This window comes from Octodon degus, unplaced genomic scaffold, assembly GCF_000260255.1.
Source record: "Octodon degus isolate 3935 unplaced genomic scaffold, OctDeg1.0 scaffold00057, whole genome shotgun sequence".
In the NCBI taxonomy this organism is placed as follows: domain Eukaryota; kingdom Metazoa; phylum Chordata; class Mammalia; order Rodentia; family Octodontidae; genus Octodon; species Octodon degus.
This window is the reverse complement of record NW_004524633.1, coordinates 2,860,759-2,875,640: the sequence shown is the minus strand read 5'-3', so window position 1 is coordinate 2,875,640 and position 14,882 is coordinate 2,860,759. Positions and strand designations below refer to the sequence as shown.

At 53.5% G+C, this 14,882-nt stretch overlaps 1 protein-coding gene across 2 annotated transcripts in view; it reads right to left on the bottom strand.

Annotated features, from left to right (window-relative positions):
- Positions 1-1,234: 1,234 nt before the first annotated feature.
- The window catches only part of Alg6 (ALG6, alpha-1,3-glucosyltransferase), an 18,802-nt gene continuing 5,154 nt past the window's right edge, over positions 1,235-14,882 (bottom strand). The window contains exons 4-14 of one of the 2 annotated variants that reach the window (XM_023718332.1): positions 14,029-14,117; positions 12,519-12,601; positions 11,236-11,315; positions 8,657-8,842; positions 8,043-8,178; positions 6,259-6,344; positions 5,372-5,456; positions 4,248-4,318; positions 3,314-3,382; positions 3,038-3,245; positions 1,235-2,232 (exon numbers count right to left, since the gene is read on the bottom strand). In XM_023718332.1, coding sequence (XP_023574100.1) covers positions 2,035-2,232; positions 3,038-3,245; positions 3,314-3,382; positions 4,248-4,318; positions 5,372-5,456; positions 6,259-6,344; positions 8,043-8,178; positions 8,657-8,842; positions 11,236-11,315; positions 12,519-12,601; positions 14,029-14,117 — 1,291 coding nt within the window. In that variant the 3' untranslated portion in view covers positions 1,235-2,034. The remainder of the gene's footprint in view (positions 2,233-3,037; positions 3,246-3,313; positions 3,383-4,247; positions 4,319-5,371; positions 5,457-6,258; positions 6,345-8,042; positions 8,179-8,656; positions 8,843-11,235; positions 11,316-12,518; positions 12,602-14,028; positions 14,118-14,882) is intronic. The other variant, XM_023718333.1, reaches the window with a different exon arrangement.

The following is a 14,882-nucleotide window of genomic DNA, read 5'->3' as shown; positions in this document are numbered from 1 at the left end:
GTGCTGAGGTGACAGGCTTTTTTTTTTTTTTTTAACTTTTAGAAGTTTATTGTAGGGCCCCGGGAGATAGCTCAGTTGAGTTCAATCCTTGATTCCGCCAAAAAAAAAAAAAAAAAAGTTTATTGTAGCTGGGTGGTGGTACATGCCTGTAACCTCAGCACTGGGGAGGCTGAGGCAGGAGGATCATTGCAAGTTCCAGGCCAGCCTGGGCTACAAAGTGAGCTCAAGTCCAGCCTGAACTGCATAGTGGGACCCTGTCTCAAAAATAAAATAAGAAGTTGTTCATTTCATATCCACTATGTCAGGGTTGAGCTCTCCTTCCCCAGTCACTCAGTGTAGACCCTGCAGGGCAGTCTCTTAAGTGGCTGTCTCTCATGACAGTGTTGGGGATTGCGGAATGTGTCATAACTATCAAAAATTTGCTCAAGATTTCAATAACAATTTCTGCAGGGAGATTATCAAGTAGTTGCCTTAAATTTTGACGGAATTAAGTTTATCATGACAATAAAAACTGTGAAAGTTTGAAATAAAATCAGACAATTAAGGTTGAAAAAAACCTAAGTTTTGATTTAGAAGCTGTGCTAGATACCGAGAATACTGGGACCCGGCCGCAAGAGGTGGCTGTGTGTCCCCGGCGCGCGGCCTTGCGCATGACCAGGGCCCCGGCTGGCCTGCAGATTGGAGGAGCGTGCAGCACACATGCGGGAGGCTGCCGCTGCCCTGTCGCCCCTCCCCCTGGCAGCAGAGGCCCCTGGCTCCGGTGGCCTGCCCTGTCCTCGGAGCACCTTGCGGATTGCCTTGTGCGGGCTCCGCAAAGGCGCCCTGCGTGCGCGCCCTGCGTGCGGGCCTGGGATTTCCTCCCGCGGTGGGCACGGCCGCCCCTCTGATGCCCGGCGCTACTGTGCGTCCTGGGGCAGGCCCGTCGGTGAGGAGAAGCTCCGTAATACTTGCCTACCCTGATTAGACGAACATGTCGCCACGACCTTGAAGTTAGCTGACAGAAATGCTTGGCAATCACCCTCCTACATGATCTCCATGTCTCACCGGCTCAGCCCACACTGGGCGAACCGGGTCCCCTCGCCTGCCTGAGCTTGCCTTCGCGGGTGCTTCAGACCGCCGAGCCATGTCGCTGGCCCTCTCCCCACATTCAAGTCCGTCCTTTAGCTGGCTTCGGATAGAGGCGGCAAGTGCGCGACCCCTGGGCCGGCCGGCGAAGAGCAGGCCCTCGCTGAGGCCAGTGCCGGTGTGGGCGCGGCGCGCACTTACCCCAAGTCGCCGCTCCTCGCCTCCATGCCCACGCCCAGAGCAGCAGAGTGCCGGGCACTGGCCCGCCCGGGAGGGCACAAAACACCCTCAGCGCAGACCGCAGGTAGCTGTGGAGGGGCCTGGCCGCGGCGGGCCGGGAGGGCCGACCCAGGACGCCCCAAGCGCGGGCAGGTCACCAGGCATGACCAAAGATTTCACCTAGATTTAGACCGTGAAATTCAGGAGACCTCAGCTGTTAGATGGATTCAAACAAGTATGCACCCCTGAAAGGAAAGAGCGCTGTTTACCCGCGTGCCGTGCGACAGAAACTGGGTCTGCGTGTGCAGTAAGGTGTACTCGCGTCCAGGCAGCTTGGAATGACGAACACAAATGCGCTTCCCTGAGATTCGACTTCTAAACAAACCCACCAGGTTCACACTGGACCGCAAAGAAAACCCAACCTAACACCAAAATTAGTGATTTCGTTTACAAAGGGCTTAATACTTTAAGTTTGCAATATTTGCATTTTTAAGACATTTTTCCTAAGTAAAGACTGGGATTAATGGCATTTTTCCCTTTTATGGTACCACTCAAATAGCTGTTAATAAAACTACAAATCTGCCCTGGCCCAGCAAAACATAGAAAAGCAAAGCTTCGTTAGGTCTCCATATACATTTATTTTGTGCAGGCGGTAACACCATTTCGTCATTCTTTCCTGCAACTCCACGATTCTCAAAATGGCAGTTTCATTCATATGCAGTACAGGTTCCCATCTGTTTTGAAACAGAGCTAGTTGACTTTCTTCTGAGTTCTCCCATTTTTGGAGTCCCATATGATTATAATGTTAAAATACACCAAGAAGAACAGGAAGTTCAAGCAGGACACAAAACACACCAACACAGAAAATAAGTCCGGTAGTTTCCTCGGAGGGTCCAAGGTGACCGTCATGAGGGTCAGGAGGACCATAACGGTCACCGAAGCAAGAAACTGTAGGGGAAAAGGTATTACTGATGCAGAGAAGGTAAAGTTTAAATGAACATTGCTCTGTAGCTGTCAGATACAGAGCTGAACCAGCGAGGCTTGGGGTGCACCAGCGGTTTCACAGGGCCCCTCCAGTGCACCTTGGGGGCAGCAGCTCACACCCGAGTCTGGCTGGAGTTCAAGTCTCTGGCATCCCTAGGACCTGGCTCTCATGGGTACAGCATGGGAAGCTGGGTGGACAGCGTGTCCCCCAGCGGGGCGTGGCGATGGACTAGGAACGACGTCTGCGCTCAGGGGCTGGGGGGCACAAGGATGGGCACATGGGACGGGATGGGTCCTCATGCTGGAGCTCTCCACAGTGGGTGCCAGGGTCACCATGGTCGGTGCAGGTCCATTCACTGTGACCGGCCTGCTCGGGCCTGTGGTCATGTCCACGCAGGGAGGAGGCACGTGCTCCGATAGTTGGTAACCCCAAGCCACCTCCGTCCGGTGGCGACCAGAGATCAGACAGCCCAGATCGGGACCTCCAAGGATGGGGATCACCAAGATGGGGCAGAATTGGGGCGCCACAGCTCTGAGGTGATGCCTTCCATTCGTCCTGGGTTTAGTAAGCATGGGGCTGATGGGTCCCAACTCATGCCCTTACCCACTCACCAGGAAGCCACACCAGCTGGAGCCACAGGGCCTCGGCCACACGGGTGCGCCTATCAGGTGCTCCCGTCATGCTCCTCCCCATCTGTGGCTCTGCGGGTACCTTCCCACCTGGCCTTGCCTCCCATGTCCCCAGGTCTCCAGGTCCCACACAGCTTACCAATCCCCTGAGCATGCAGGGAAGTAGCACCAGTCTCCGCTGGGGCACACACCTCCTGGCTGCCTTGCAAAAGGGCCCCAGCCGCAGCGCCTCTTCCTCCGATGCCTCAGCCCACAGTGGGAAGCAGGTGGTACTCGCAGTGCAGAAGGCCACGGCTGTGGCAGCCCAGGGCATCAGGAGTCCGTCCCGGAGCAGCAGTGGCAGCAGGCTAGGGACAGAGAGGCAGTGATGGGAGGGGTGCCACTCAGGCCACAAGCAGGGACAAGGGCCACTCACCTGAAAGTCGACACAAGGAGGAACCACGTGGCCATGAAAGGAATTTCATGTAGGACGAGGCAGACAGGCCTGAAATAGAGAACGGTGAATTCAGCTTCAACGCCAGGTAGCAGGAAGCCTGGGTAGCACATCATCCCAGAAGCCGGAAAGGAGCTAGCTGGACACTGATCTGTGTGACCCCGCCGTGGCTCCCAAGTGGCTGCCAGACTGGTGAGTGCCACCCTGCCTGGCTCGTGACTCACTGTCCTGGAACTGTGCAAGCCAAGTCCCAGAGAAGGCATCCGCACTCCCTGGGAACCGCGAGGCTGCATGGACAGACCCTCCCCAGCACGCAAGCTGCTGCAGGAAAGCACGGTGAAAGGGGGACGAGGCTGCGGAGAGGCCATCTGCATTCTCCCTGCACCCCGCAGTCCCGCAGACTGACGCTGGCCGCAGGGAGCCCGGGAGCAGCACAGGACGTGGGTGTCCCCAAAGCAGGCCCAAAATCCTGCAGGCCGAAGAGAACGCACAGACCCACAGAGCAGCCACGTGGAGGAAAGGACAGATGACAGGCCGGGGGAAGAGCCCGGGACTGGGAGTCCAAAGGCGTGGCACCAGCCCCGGGCGCAGAGCAACATCCAGAGAAACAAGGAAGAAGGAAGCGTGTTGGGAACACTACCAGCTTTGCTTAAAACGTACTTGCAAAGTAAAAAATAACTGTATGCAGGAAATTCTATGGCTGTATTTTGCATTACACTAATTAAATTATAAAGTTACTTATAAGGCTGGGTATGATGGTGTGCACCTGTAACCCCGGCGCTACGGTGGCTGCGGCAGGAGAGCTGCCGCGAGTTTGAGGCCAGCCTGGGCTCCACAGCTCGACGAGACCCAGTCCCCCCGAAATGCATGTAGTGACACACACACAACAGTGCACACTGCACACACTTATACTCACAGGGCTACCAAGAGAATGGACTTTTCATGTACTTGGAAAGAAAACAAGAAGAAGGACAGTGCACAGGCGACCTGGAAGCAGTGAAAGGGAGCGAGGTCAGCTTTATCGCGGGTCTAGAGAAGAGTCACTCCCCCGTGAAATCTGCCCACTTATTTTAGCTCTTCACAATGGAATATAAACATAATGTGCATAATACTTCCCATTTTAAAATCAATTTGCACTTGTTACAGTTCTGGAGGTTGAACCTAACCCTTTTGCACTGAACTATTTACCTGGCCCTTTTTTACTTGTTAATATGTAGCAAGGTTTGATCGCTGGGGTCTAAACTGGCCTACGGGGCTGGAGATCGTCCTGCCTCAGCCTTCCAGAGTGGGGAATACATGCATGCACCACCACGCCTGGCTTCAAGATTCTGTCATTAATAGAAACTCAATGAATATCTCAGATACAAGGATCATACCTTCATCCTCCCAATGGCAACTTAAAAAGCAGGAAGGACAAACATCAAAACCTAAAAGTAGCACAATAAATCTACTGCGGTGCATTTAAAAATGTTCCCTGCAATAAATTATATTACGTTTTATAAAGCCATCTGCAATGTAGGGCTTGAAGCAGTCACTGCATGCACTTGCACAAGTCTGTGCAGCCTGCCCCTGCCCCAGGTCGGCCTGGGGCCCCCATGCCTGTCACGCACAGGCCTAGGAGGCTCTGCCCCTCTTGGACTGTAGGTCTAAAGCGCCTCTGCACCATCTCAGGCACACAGCGGCTTCACCGTGTCCTCTCCAGGCCTCCTGGACCAGCAGGGAGCACTGGAACCAGAAACCCCAGGCCCGGGGACACTCGGGTGCCCAGGGGATTCACCTCTGGCCTGGGGCCACTCAGGGCATCACCTGCAGCGCCACCTCTCCCAGCCTAAGGACCCTGTGGTCGCTTTAGAGACCACGGCACCTGGCGACAGCATCTTAGGTGCGATGGCGCACAAGTGCAGGGCTCTGCGCGCCCACTCGGGCTGCTCCAGGCACCTGCAGGGCTGGCCACCCACACTGCAGCCAGGGCCCAGGGGACTCGCTGGAGCAGGGACTGGCTCAGCCACAGAAAGAACCAAGTCAGTACGAGCAGCTTACCAAGGCGAATCTGAATCCTTGGGGAGAGGGGTGGAGCGTTAACTTCGTGCACACAGGAAGCAAGCTCAAGAAGGTAACGCAAAAGCTAGAAAATGACAAAAAGAAAGTCTGTCTCCTTTGCAGAGGTATAAATCCAGCTAAAGCAATTTTTTAAAATTTAAAAATAGCATTTAAAGATCAATTTAACTCCATTTCAAATTAAAAGTTTTACTGATTTAAAGTCCAAATAACATGTAAGATAAATATATATGCTGAAATACATGTATACTTTTACACACGATCTTATGAAGAACAAAGCATTTAACATTCAGTTCTACCTATTGTATATTTGCACCATGAATAAAAAATTACAAAAAATATAGCTGGAGGTCCATTATCAAACACTCAGAATAAGAAACCGGCCAGATCTGAAGAGAAGCCGTCCTGCTCTCAAGCCCACGGAGACCACTGAAGGAAGAGCCACATGGGCTTGCCCGAGGGAGGAGAGCGTCGGGCAGGCTGAGGCCCAGAGTCTGGCCCTTTCGGTTCTGTCACTTTCCGCCTCTCGGCGGGAAAGACTGCTGTGCAAGTGAGGGGACAGCGAGTCAGTCAGCCTCATGCACGCCCGCCCCGGCCTGCCCCACACCCACAGTGCCCGGGCCAATTCTGGGGACAGCCATACGCTCTCACACCCGTGTGCTCGCCCCACCCAGCCGCCCGCAGCTTGTTCTGCTCTTCTGGCTGACCCTGTACACTAGGTGACCGCACTGTGCAGAGGAAACCAGCCCGGGAAGGGCTTCCAGTTTCCCCGGGTGGGTCCCAGAGGAGCCTGGCTGGGGCGGGACACCCCTCCCCCGGCAGCCGGCTGCAGACAGCGCCTGATGCCGCGGGAGCCGAGCATGCAGTACCTGACCAGTATCTGGGTGTCACGCGGCAGCAGGTCCTTCATCTTCACAAAAACACTGAGGCTGCACCAGACGTTGGCTACTTTATCCTTAAAAGAGATCTGGGTTTACATTTTGTTACAAGTAAAGAAATATGAAAGCCCATGATGTGCGCAGCCTTGCTCTCCAGCTCCTGCGGCACGGGACACGTGCACAGGCCAGCTGACCCTGCTGACAGCGGTGCACACGTGCCCCCACACCCCAGCACTCCGCATTCATCAGCTGGCTGCACCCAGATGTCCCCGAGAGACACTAGCATTTGTCCCAGAGCAGCACACTATCTCTAAAGACCGAAGTTAATCCTTTGGAAATCTTCAAGAAATCTTTTTTTTTTTTTTAATGTACTTAGTACAGGGTCTACAGGGTTTCACTACACAGATTGGACTCATAGTGATTCTACTTTTCAGCCTCCCAAGCACTGGGATTACGGGTGCAGCCACCATGGCTCAGTCACCATCTCTGCATGCCCTGGGGGCAGGGCTGGCATCTAAGAACTCTTTTACCCCTATTTGGTACAATACTGGTTACATCGGACCTTTCTCATTAATACCTGAAGTTGTTATTTATTCAGAGTCACCCACTGGGTACCAGTGAGGACAAGAGCTAACTGCTTATAAATCAAGATGTTTAAAAACCTCAGCAGGCTGGAGAGATAGCTCAGCAGCGCAGTATCTGCCTGGCAAGTGCAAAGTCCCGAGTTCAGTTCCCGGTACCAAGTAAGTAAATACCTCAGCAGTTGTGCTAGGACCCCTTTAAAAATTAAATGAGTAGGGCTAGTGAGGCAGCTCAGCAGACGAAGCACTTGCCTAGGTAAGCTCAGGGGCCAGGGTTCAATCTCTGGCACTGCATGTCATGAGAGCCCCCCCCCCTGGGTACACTGAGCCAGCAAGAGCGGCTGGGCATGGTGCTGCATGCCTGTATGCCCAGCACTGGGGAGGGTGGAAATGGGAGGATCACTAGGGGTCCAAGCTGCACAGTGAGCCCCTGCGCGCGCACACACAGCAACTCCAGCTCTCTTGCTCATACACCTGTCTACGTGTCCACCTCGGTCATCAGGTCCAGTGCCGCCACGTGCAGGGCTGCTCTCCCACAGTGAAGGGGCGGGGCTGAAGCGTGCGGCCCCGGGGAGACCAGAGCCCCCGCCACGGCGGCCCCCATCTGCTCCTCCCCGCTGCCTTTCAAATGCTGGCCCCAACCTGGAGAGCCTCTGAGATGCCAGGCACGTGTGTGATCACAATTGGGAAGCTATGCGGCTCTTTAAACTCTCCTTAAAAAGAAATGTTATTCAAAAGCAAATTATCTACAAATATGTTGTCCTATCTAACTTTATTAAAAGGTCTTTTTGTTTCCGAAAAATGGTTTGTTTAATTTAATTACTAAATCTAAATGATCAAATTATTCATGTAATAAAAGTTTAACAAGAGTGATTAAACTAGCATTAAATGAAATGAAAGGTTCTCATTAAACATTACTGTGCTGAGGGTTATGTATCTTGGAAGGCATGCTGATATCTTTCTGAAGCAAACGTGATTATTAGTTTAACAAATACTTTCCTAAGACTGGAAAGAACATCTAAACCAGAAACTGAGCTGTTAGCAGCACAGCCGCCACTCCCTTGCTACACTTCCCAGGGCCCCTTCTCCGCCAACTACAACATGTTCCGTTTGGGGTTTGGAGACACAGGGCCTGCGGCTGGCGCCTCTGCCCAGTGTCTCCATGTGAAGTGCTGGTGGCGGGGCTCCACGTGCCTCGAATAACCCTCGGTCCACGGGGAAGAGGCGTCTCAGGACCTGCAGGGCCTGCTCCCTCTCGGTGGAGAACGGCAGCCAGCAGACAGTGAAGGATGCCGCCACGGTGCACGCGAGCTTCACCAGCAAGCCGAGCCTGGGCAAAAGGAAGGGGCCTGAGTCATGAGGCTGTGGCCTGGGCCGCGGGGAGCTCGGGACAGCGCCACATGCACTGTCCTTGCCCTCAGCACATCCCAGTGGAGTCAGCTGAGCGGGAGCTGGCTTCACCACCTTGATGACCCTCACCTCGTGCCATTTCTGCAGGACTAAAGGTGCCATGAGAGAAAGGCCACAGGGCCAGGCCCAGAGAGCGGGTGACAGCGCAAAGGCGCTGGCCCCCACGCTCCTGGAAGCAGCCTTTGGGGGGGGGGGGGATCGGATCGGCGCATGTGGACGGCTGTGCCTCTCGGCTACGGGATGTAGGAGAACGCGGCCTGAGCCACCCCCTTGCCACCACATATGGCCAGCACCTTTCCAAGGCCTCAGCAGAGGGAGTGAAAGTCACTTCCCCCATGGAAGCACACCCAGTGTGTTCCTGCAGGTAAAATGCTCAATTCTGATTAAAGGCCACTCACCCCTTTCCTTTGAGGCCTTTCTGAAAGCACTTGCCAAGTAAAAAGCAAAAGAATGGCAAGGAATGGTAGAGTTCCATCTGTTTGTAATTTAGAGCTAAACAAAAGGCCAGGGAGCCTAGCAGGTCCCGGTCAGAAGATACCCCCAGGACACCCCACAGTGCGAAGCCAAGGCTCACGGCGTTGTATGTGTGTCTGCGTTAAGGAGAACACCAGGGTCCTTACACTGACACAGACCGTGAGGCGCTTGCACGGTAAGGCGCAGCTGAGCCCTGGGCTGCTCAGGGCAGCAAGGCCGCTGCTGAAGGGCCCCTGAGGTGCAGAGGCCAGGGAGGCGCAGCGACAGCTGCACTGCCGTTAGACACCCTGTGGTCAGGACAGCGCCCATGATCTGCAGGAGCAGGCAGTGCTCCAGTGGCAGGGAGGATGCACCAACAGCAGGCACCACAGCTCCTTTATAGGGGAGTCAGGGCGACAGAGACACTGGACCTCACGAGCACATGACTGCTGAGACACGACCACCAGAGACAGGAGGTGCAGTGAACCAACCAGAGCTTCAAGGTACACTTCGTGATGTGTAATGGAAGTGTTAGGCGAACAACTTTAACCGTCAACAATAACACTGTCATGAGCAGCTCCACCCACCAGAGATGCATGCTGGGTGCGGTGGCCCGCCACACTCGCAATCCCACCTCCTCAGGAGGCTGAGGCAGGAGCACCGCAAGCGGGAGGCTGGCCTGCTCAACTTAGGGCGACCCTTCTCAAAACTAAAACGACGAGGACATAGCTCTGCATCAGACATCTGCCAGGCACACCTATACCTCAGGGTTAGTTCCTAGTACCACCAAAAAGTATTCATGCAGATTCTAGATACAACCCAGACGCCGCTCACTAACAGAAGTTCACCTACTCGTGCAATGGAATCCTATAAAGAATGAGACCGAAACACAACCCCACTTGGCGACATCATAAGCCTCACAACGGCTGAGCCCATCTGGGCATTACAGACGAGATGGGGGGTCACTGTGAGCCCAAGGTCAGCCTGAAATACACTGAGTCAGTCTCTCTCTCTCTGTCTCTCTGTCTGTCTGTCTCTCTCTCTCTCTCTCTCTCTCTCTCTCTCTCTCTCTCTCTCTCTCAAAACAGAGTTGAGCCCAGAACACCCAAAGGGAGAATGCCTGCCGTGTTTTCCCTTCGGATGGCCGGGACCTACAGGAGATTAGCAGTGTGCTGGGGCATGGCCTCAGCTTCCCTCCAGAGCCCATGTGTTCCGGGCTCTCCCGCTGGCTTCCGAGGTGAGGCCTGGTCACCAGAGGGCCTTTAGGGGTGTGGACTGGAAGAAAGCTCCCTCCCTGGCTCCTCCCTCTCTCCGCCTCCTGGCTGTGAGCCAGCTTCGCCCAGGCCCTGCCCTGAGCCCCTCGCCTTGGAGCCACTGAGCAGGGACCACATGCACCAGACTGCACCGAGCAGACTCTCCTCCTAGGCTGTGGGGTCAGCCCTGTTCAGAACGTGACAGGAGTGGAGAACTGGGAGGGCACAGTAGCACACAGTCGTTTAGAGGCTGATGGTGGCGTTTCCTGACCTACCTTGCCAGGTCCTTAACCCACGCAGTAACGTTCTCACCGTTTCCTGTACTAACGTCGTATCACAGAATAGCTAGTTTTAAAAACCTGGCAAATAACATTGTTCTTGATGTCAGCATACTGGACAGACATGACGCTATGAGCGATACAGCCCCCAAATCTAACTTAGGAAAAGCAAACAGAGGAAGACGTGGTGAAACCGTTACGGACTTCAGTATCTTTTGCAAGTTCCTTTTTTTTTTTTTGGTGGAACCGGGGATTGAACTCAGGCCCTTGTGCTTGCCAGGGAAGTGCTTATTCCACTGAGCCATCTCCCCGGCCCCTGCAAGTTCTTTTTAAAGACACATAGAGTAATTTTAAATTTTACTAGAATCAAAACAGATTAGCATCAAAAGGAAGAGCTATGAGCCAGTCGTATCACAGTATATTTTTTTCCTTTCAGAGACAGAGATCCTAACAGTGTATCAGAAGACAAACTGGCTAAGTATGTAGATTTTATCAGCTTACCCTCTAAAACCTACTTGTCTCAATGTTTCTTACTATAATATCAAAAAAGAGAAAGCCACATAGACTTCTCTTTGGTTTCCTGAACCTCCGCAACTTTTCCTGTTACAGATATATTGTTTCATGGCTTGAAAGCCTGTAAGACTTTTCCTTTCCTTCTTTCCTTTCCCTGGGAGTCAGACAGGAGTGACAGAGACGTGCCTGCCTCTGCACAATCAGGACAGCCTCACCACTTCGCATGCTTTTTCCAACTCCCCAGAAAGAGCTCACCACTTAGACTGCCCAAGCCAAGCTGAGAGGGACAAAAGAACTCTGCTGCCAGGAAGCTGCGCCTTCATGTCACAGGAGGGGACTTCTCCCCTTCATGGGGAGTGCAGCAGCTAAATGAGCAAGCATCCAACAAGGAAGACGGGACCACGTGACCACAGGACCACATGACCACACACGACCACACGTGGCCATGTGGATGCAGGCTGTGCAGTCAGTAAAGGATACTGAAAGTGTCCATGGTCGATGAGAATGAGGCCTGGGTACAGCAGGATGCAGAGGGCGCTGGCAGCCTGTGAAGAAACACACTGTGGAAGGGCGCCTGTCACCAGGAGCAGAGTGTGGGGGTCATCAGACAGCAGCCGCAGTCCCCACGTCCAAGAATGCGGTGCCTTTGTCCACAAGGCCCACATCTAGCAAACTATGTGGACACTCAGGTCGGCACGGAGGTGGCACAGGACATTTCAGGAAAAGGGAAATCACTGCAAGGCATTTGTTAAAAGAACTTTCAAGAGCCGGCAAGGTAGCTCAGCAGACGAAGTGCCTGGCTAGGCAAGTGCAGGGTTCGGGCACTGAGCCTGCCCCGAGACTGGCCGTGGTGGCACGCCTGTAATTCCAGCGCTGGGGAGGCTGAAAACAGGAGGATCGCTACGAGTCCGAGCTGCGTAGTGAGACCCTGGACCACCCAGAACTTTCAGATCAACAGGTCAGAGAAATGAGCCCGTGGCCAGTGGCCACAGAGCTCTGGTGACTGACTAGGGGAGAAGAGCCACTTTTCAAAATGCCGTTAGCTTAGTGATTCTCTCTGCCGTTAAGTAATGAATGCAGCGTGGCGTTTCTGTGATTTCCACAATCATTAGTGTAGGGTAAGTTGATGCTTTCTGCATGAGAGCTAACAGAAGACATAACCCTCCTCATTATTCTATCTATCCCCCAACGCACGGCTTCCTTAAGGTACACCATTAATATGCTGATTTAAAAACAAAAACAGGGCTGGGAAGGTAGCTCAGAGGTCTAAGCGCCTGCCTAGCAAGCACAAGAACCTGAGTTTGATCCCCAGTACTGCATGCCGTGCTGGCCCCGAGACCAGGCACGGTGGTGTATGCCTGTAACCCCAGTGCTGGGGAAGCTGAAATAGGAGGATCACTATGAGGCCAAGCTGCAAGGGGCTGGGGAGATGGCTCAGTGGAATAAGCACTTCCCTGGCAAGCCTAAGGATCTGAGTTCAATCCCCGGTTCCGCCAAAAAAAAAAATAAAAACCTACAAACGGGGCATGGTGGCCCATACATGTAATACCAACACTCGGGAGGCTGAGGGAGGGGGATCGCTGCAAGTTCCAGACCTGCCTGGGCCACAAGGCAAGCTCAAGGCCAGCCTGAGCTGCACAGCCAGACCGTCTCAAAAAAAAAAAAATTAAAAAGGGCTGGAGGTGGGGGGTTGGGAGAAAAAAAAAGGGCTGCCCAACAAACAGATTTATGGAGGCCAAGTGTCTGACTGCTGTACAGCTTACCTTTTTCTTAGTGGAGGTTTCTTTTAAACAACAACAGTACAAAACGACTGCAGGTATGTAAATCACCAAGTCAGCAAGGAACACTGAAAAATCAAGCAGGTACTGCTGAGCATGCGTCCCTGGGAGCCACAGCAAGCCTGGCGTCCCCGCCTGTGCCCCGCGCTGCCGCAGCCCCAGCGAGCCCCCTCAGTCGGGCGCCTCGCTCCAGTGCTAGCCTACAAGGCAGTCTTCTCTTAACACGCTGCACTCTGAAGCCTTCATTCACACGTCCGCAGTGCTCCCTCTTTGCCCCAACTCGGGCTTAAACATGAACACAGCCGGGCACAGTGGTGGCTCTTAAAGCCAAGCACTGCGTCCCCCAGCTGTAGGAAGACACAGCACCAAAGCCTCTCACTTGCAGAGCTTCGGAGAGAATCAAAGCTAACCATGTTCCTGCTCCTAGAGCAGCTCAGGTGACGCTGCCAGGTGGGTCCCTCTGTGGGCAGCCAGTGTGCCACAAGTGCCACGAGGGAGGCCATGAAAGTGAACACCCAAGCCACGAGGGCCTCCGATCTCAGCCAAGCTGTGAGCCTGCACACCCATGCCTCGGTTTCCCCAGCTCATGTTAAGGACAGGAACACTATTTCTTGCTTGAGGGCCTGCCCATTGGCTCAGATGTTTAAGTGCCTGCTTAAGCAAAGCAATCAGGCTCAGGATTCTGTGGTTCGATCCCCAGATCCTCATGCCTTACCAGACCTGCCCTTAAGGCATCCTGAGCCAGCCCCCCTCCCCCAAAACAAATCCTTCTCGCCTGTGGATGTTCAAAGAATTGAGAGGATAAAGGTCAAGTTCCCAGAACCAGTACTCTCTCAGCCTGTGCTTGCCTTGGGCACATTACCTACCTGGCCACCTGTGCAGCTCCATGTCGCCCCCTCTGGCGACACTGGGGCTGCACGGGAGCCTCCGCTCCAGCTGCACACCACCCCTTTTTTATTTACGCTGAGACAGGGTCTCACCTAAGTTACTAAACTGTCCAAGCTGGGCTTGAATTTACAATCCTCCTGCCTCAGTTTCCCAGAGTGCTGAGATTACCGGCATGCACCACCACACCTGACACAGTTACATGCTTTTTGAAGTCATTAAGAACAATGATAGGGCCAGGATGCAGCTGTGGTACAGCGCCTGTCTGGCAAGCACAGGGTCAAGAGTTTGACTCCCAGAACTAAAGCCACGCAAAAAAAAATCCATGCCCACTGGCATGCGCCTGTGACCCCAGCTGCTCAGGAGGCTGCTCAGGAGAACCACAGGGTTGAGCTTTGGGCAACTTTGTAAGATCCGGTGTCAAGACAAAAAAGTGTAAAAGGCTGAGTGGCTGAGCACCTGCCTAGCACACACGGGGCCCTGGGTTCCAAGCACTGCAAAAAAGGAAAGAAGGAAGGGAGAGAAAAGGGTGCTTTTTCTAATAGTACTTTCTTGTGGTATGTTCAGAATGATTAAAACTCAAACGAGAGCCTCCCTCCCGCTCCCTTACCTGTCGCACGCATGAAGAGCTTGTGTGCCGGACTCTCGTGCCCCCGCGACGTGTGCAGCGCGACCCAGGCTGGGTTGATGCGCTCTGCCCTGCGGACCAAGCACAGCGCACTGGGCCTCGGAAGACAAGCCCGCCCCAGATGTGCTCAGTGTGTAACAGCCTGGGCTTTGAGCTCATTAAGGCTCCCCCTACAAGCACCCCAAAAAAGAAAACAAATAATGAAATAATAAAACAAGGAAAATGAATTCAAGAGATGCTATGAAGAAGTCCCCCAATTTTTGCCGCCAAAAGTCTCAAACCTGAGAGGAAACACTGCTAGAGGCAGGAGCTTGCCCTCATCAGAACAGAGCCTCCACTGCCATCAGAACCTGCCCTCAAGGGCAGAGCTCCAGCCCCCACCTCAGTCCCAGGGACTTGCCCGGAGCCGGTACCGGCTGGACCACTATTCCTCATTTACGTGGGGTCGTCCCAGGAAGAAGGCATCGTAACCCACACTTAGTTTTGGGAGCCGGGGGCAGGAGATCATTGTGAGTTTGAGGCCAACCTGGGTTATAAAGTGAGCTTATGGTCAGCCTGAACTGCAGAGTGAGACCCTGTCTCAAAAAGACCAAAAGTAAAATGAAATAAAATAAAAATGAAATAGTTCTCAGTAGCCTGTGTACAACCTGTAACATTTCCACAACAAAACAAAGCTGAGGGGCTGAAGAGATGGCTCAGTAGAATAAGCACTTCCCTGGCAAGCGCAAGGGCCTGAGTTCAATCCCCAGTTCTACTAAAAAAACAAAGCTGAAGTGTTTTTTGTTTGCTTTTGCAGAACCAGGATTGGACTCAGGCCCTCGCACTTGCCAGGGAAG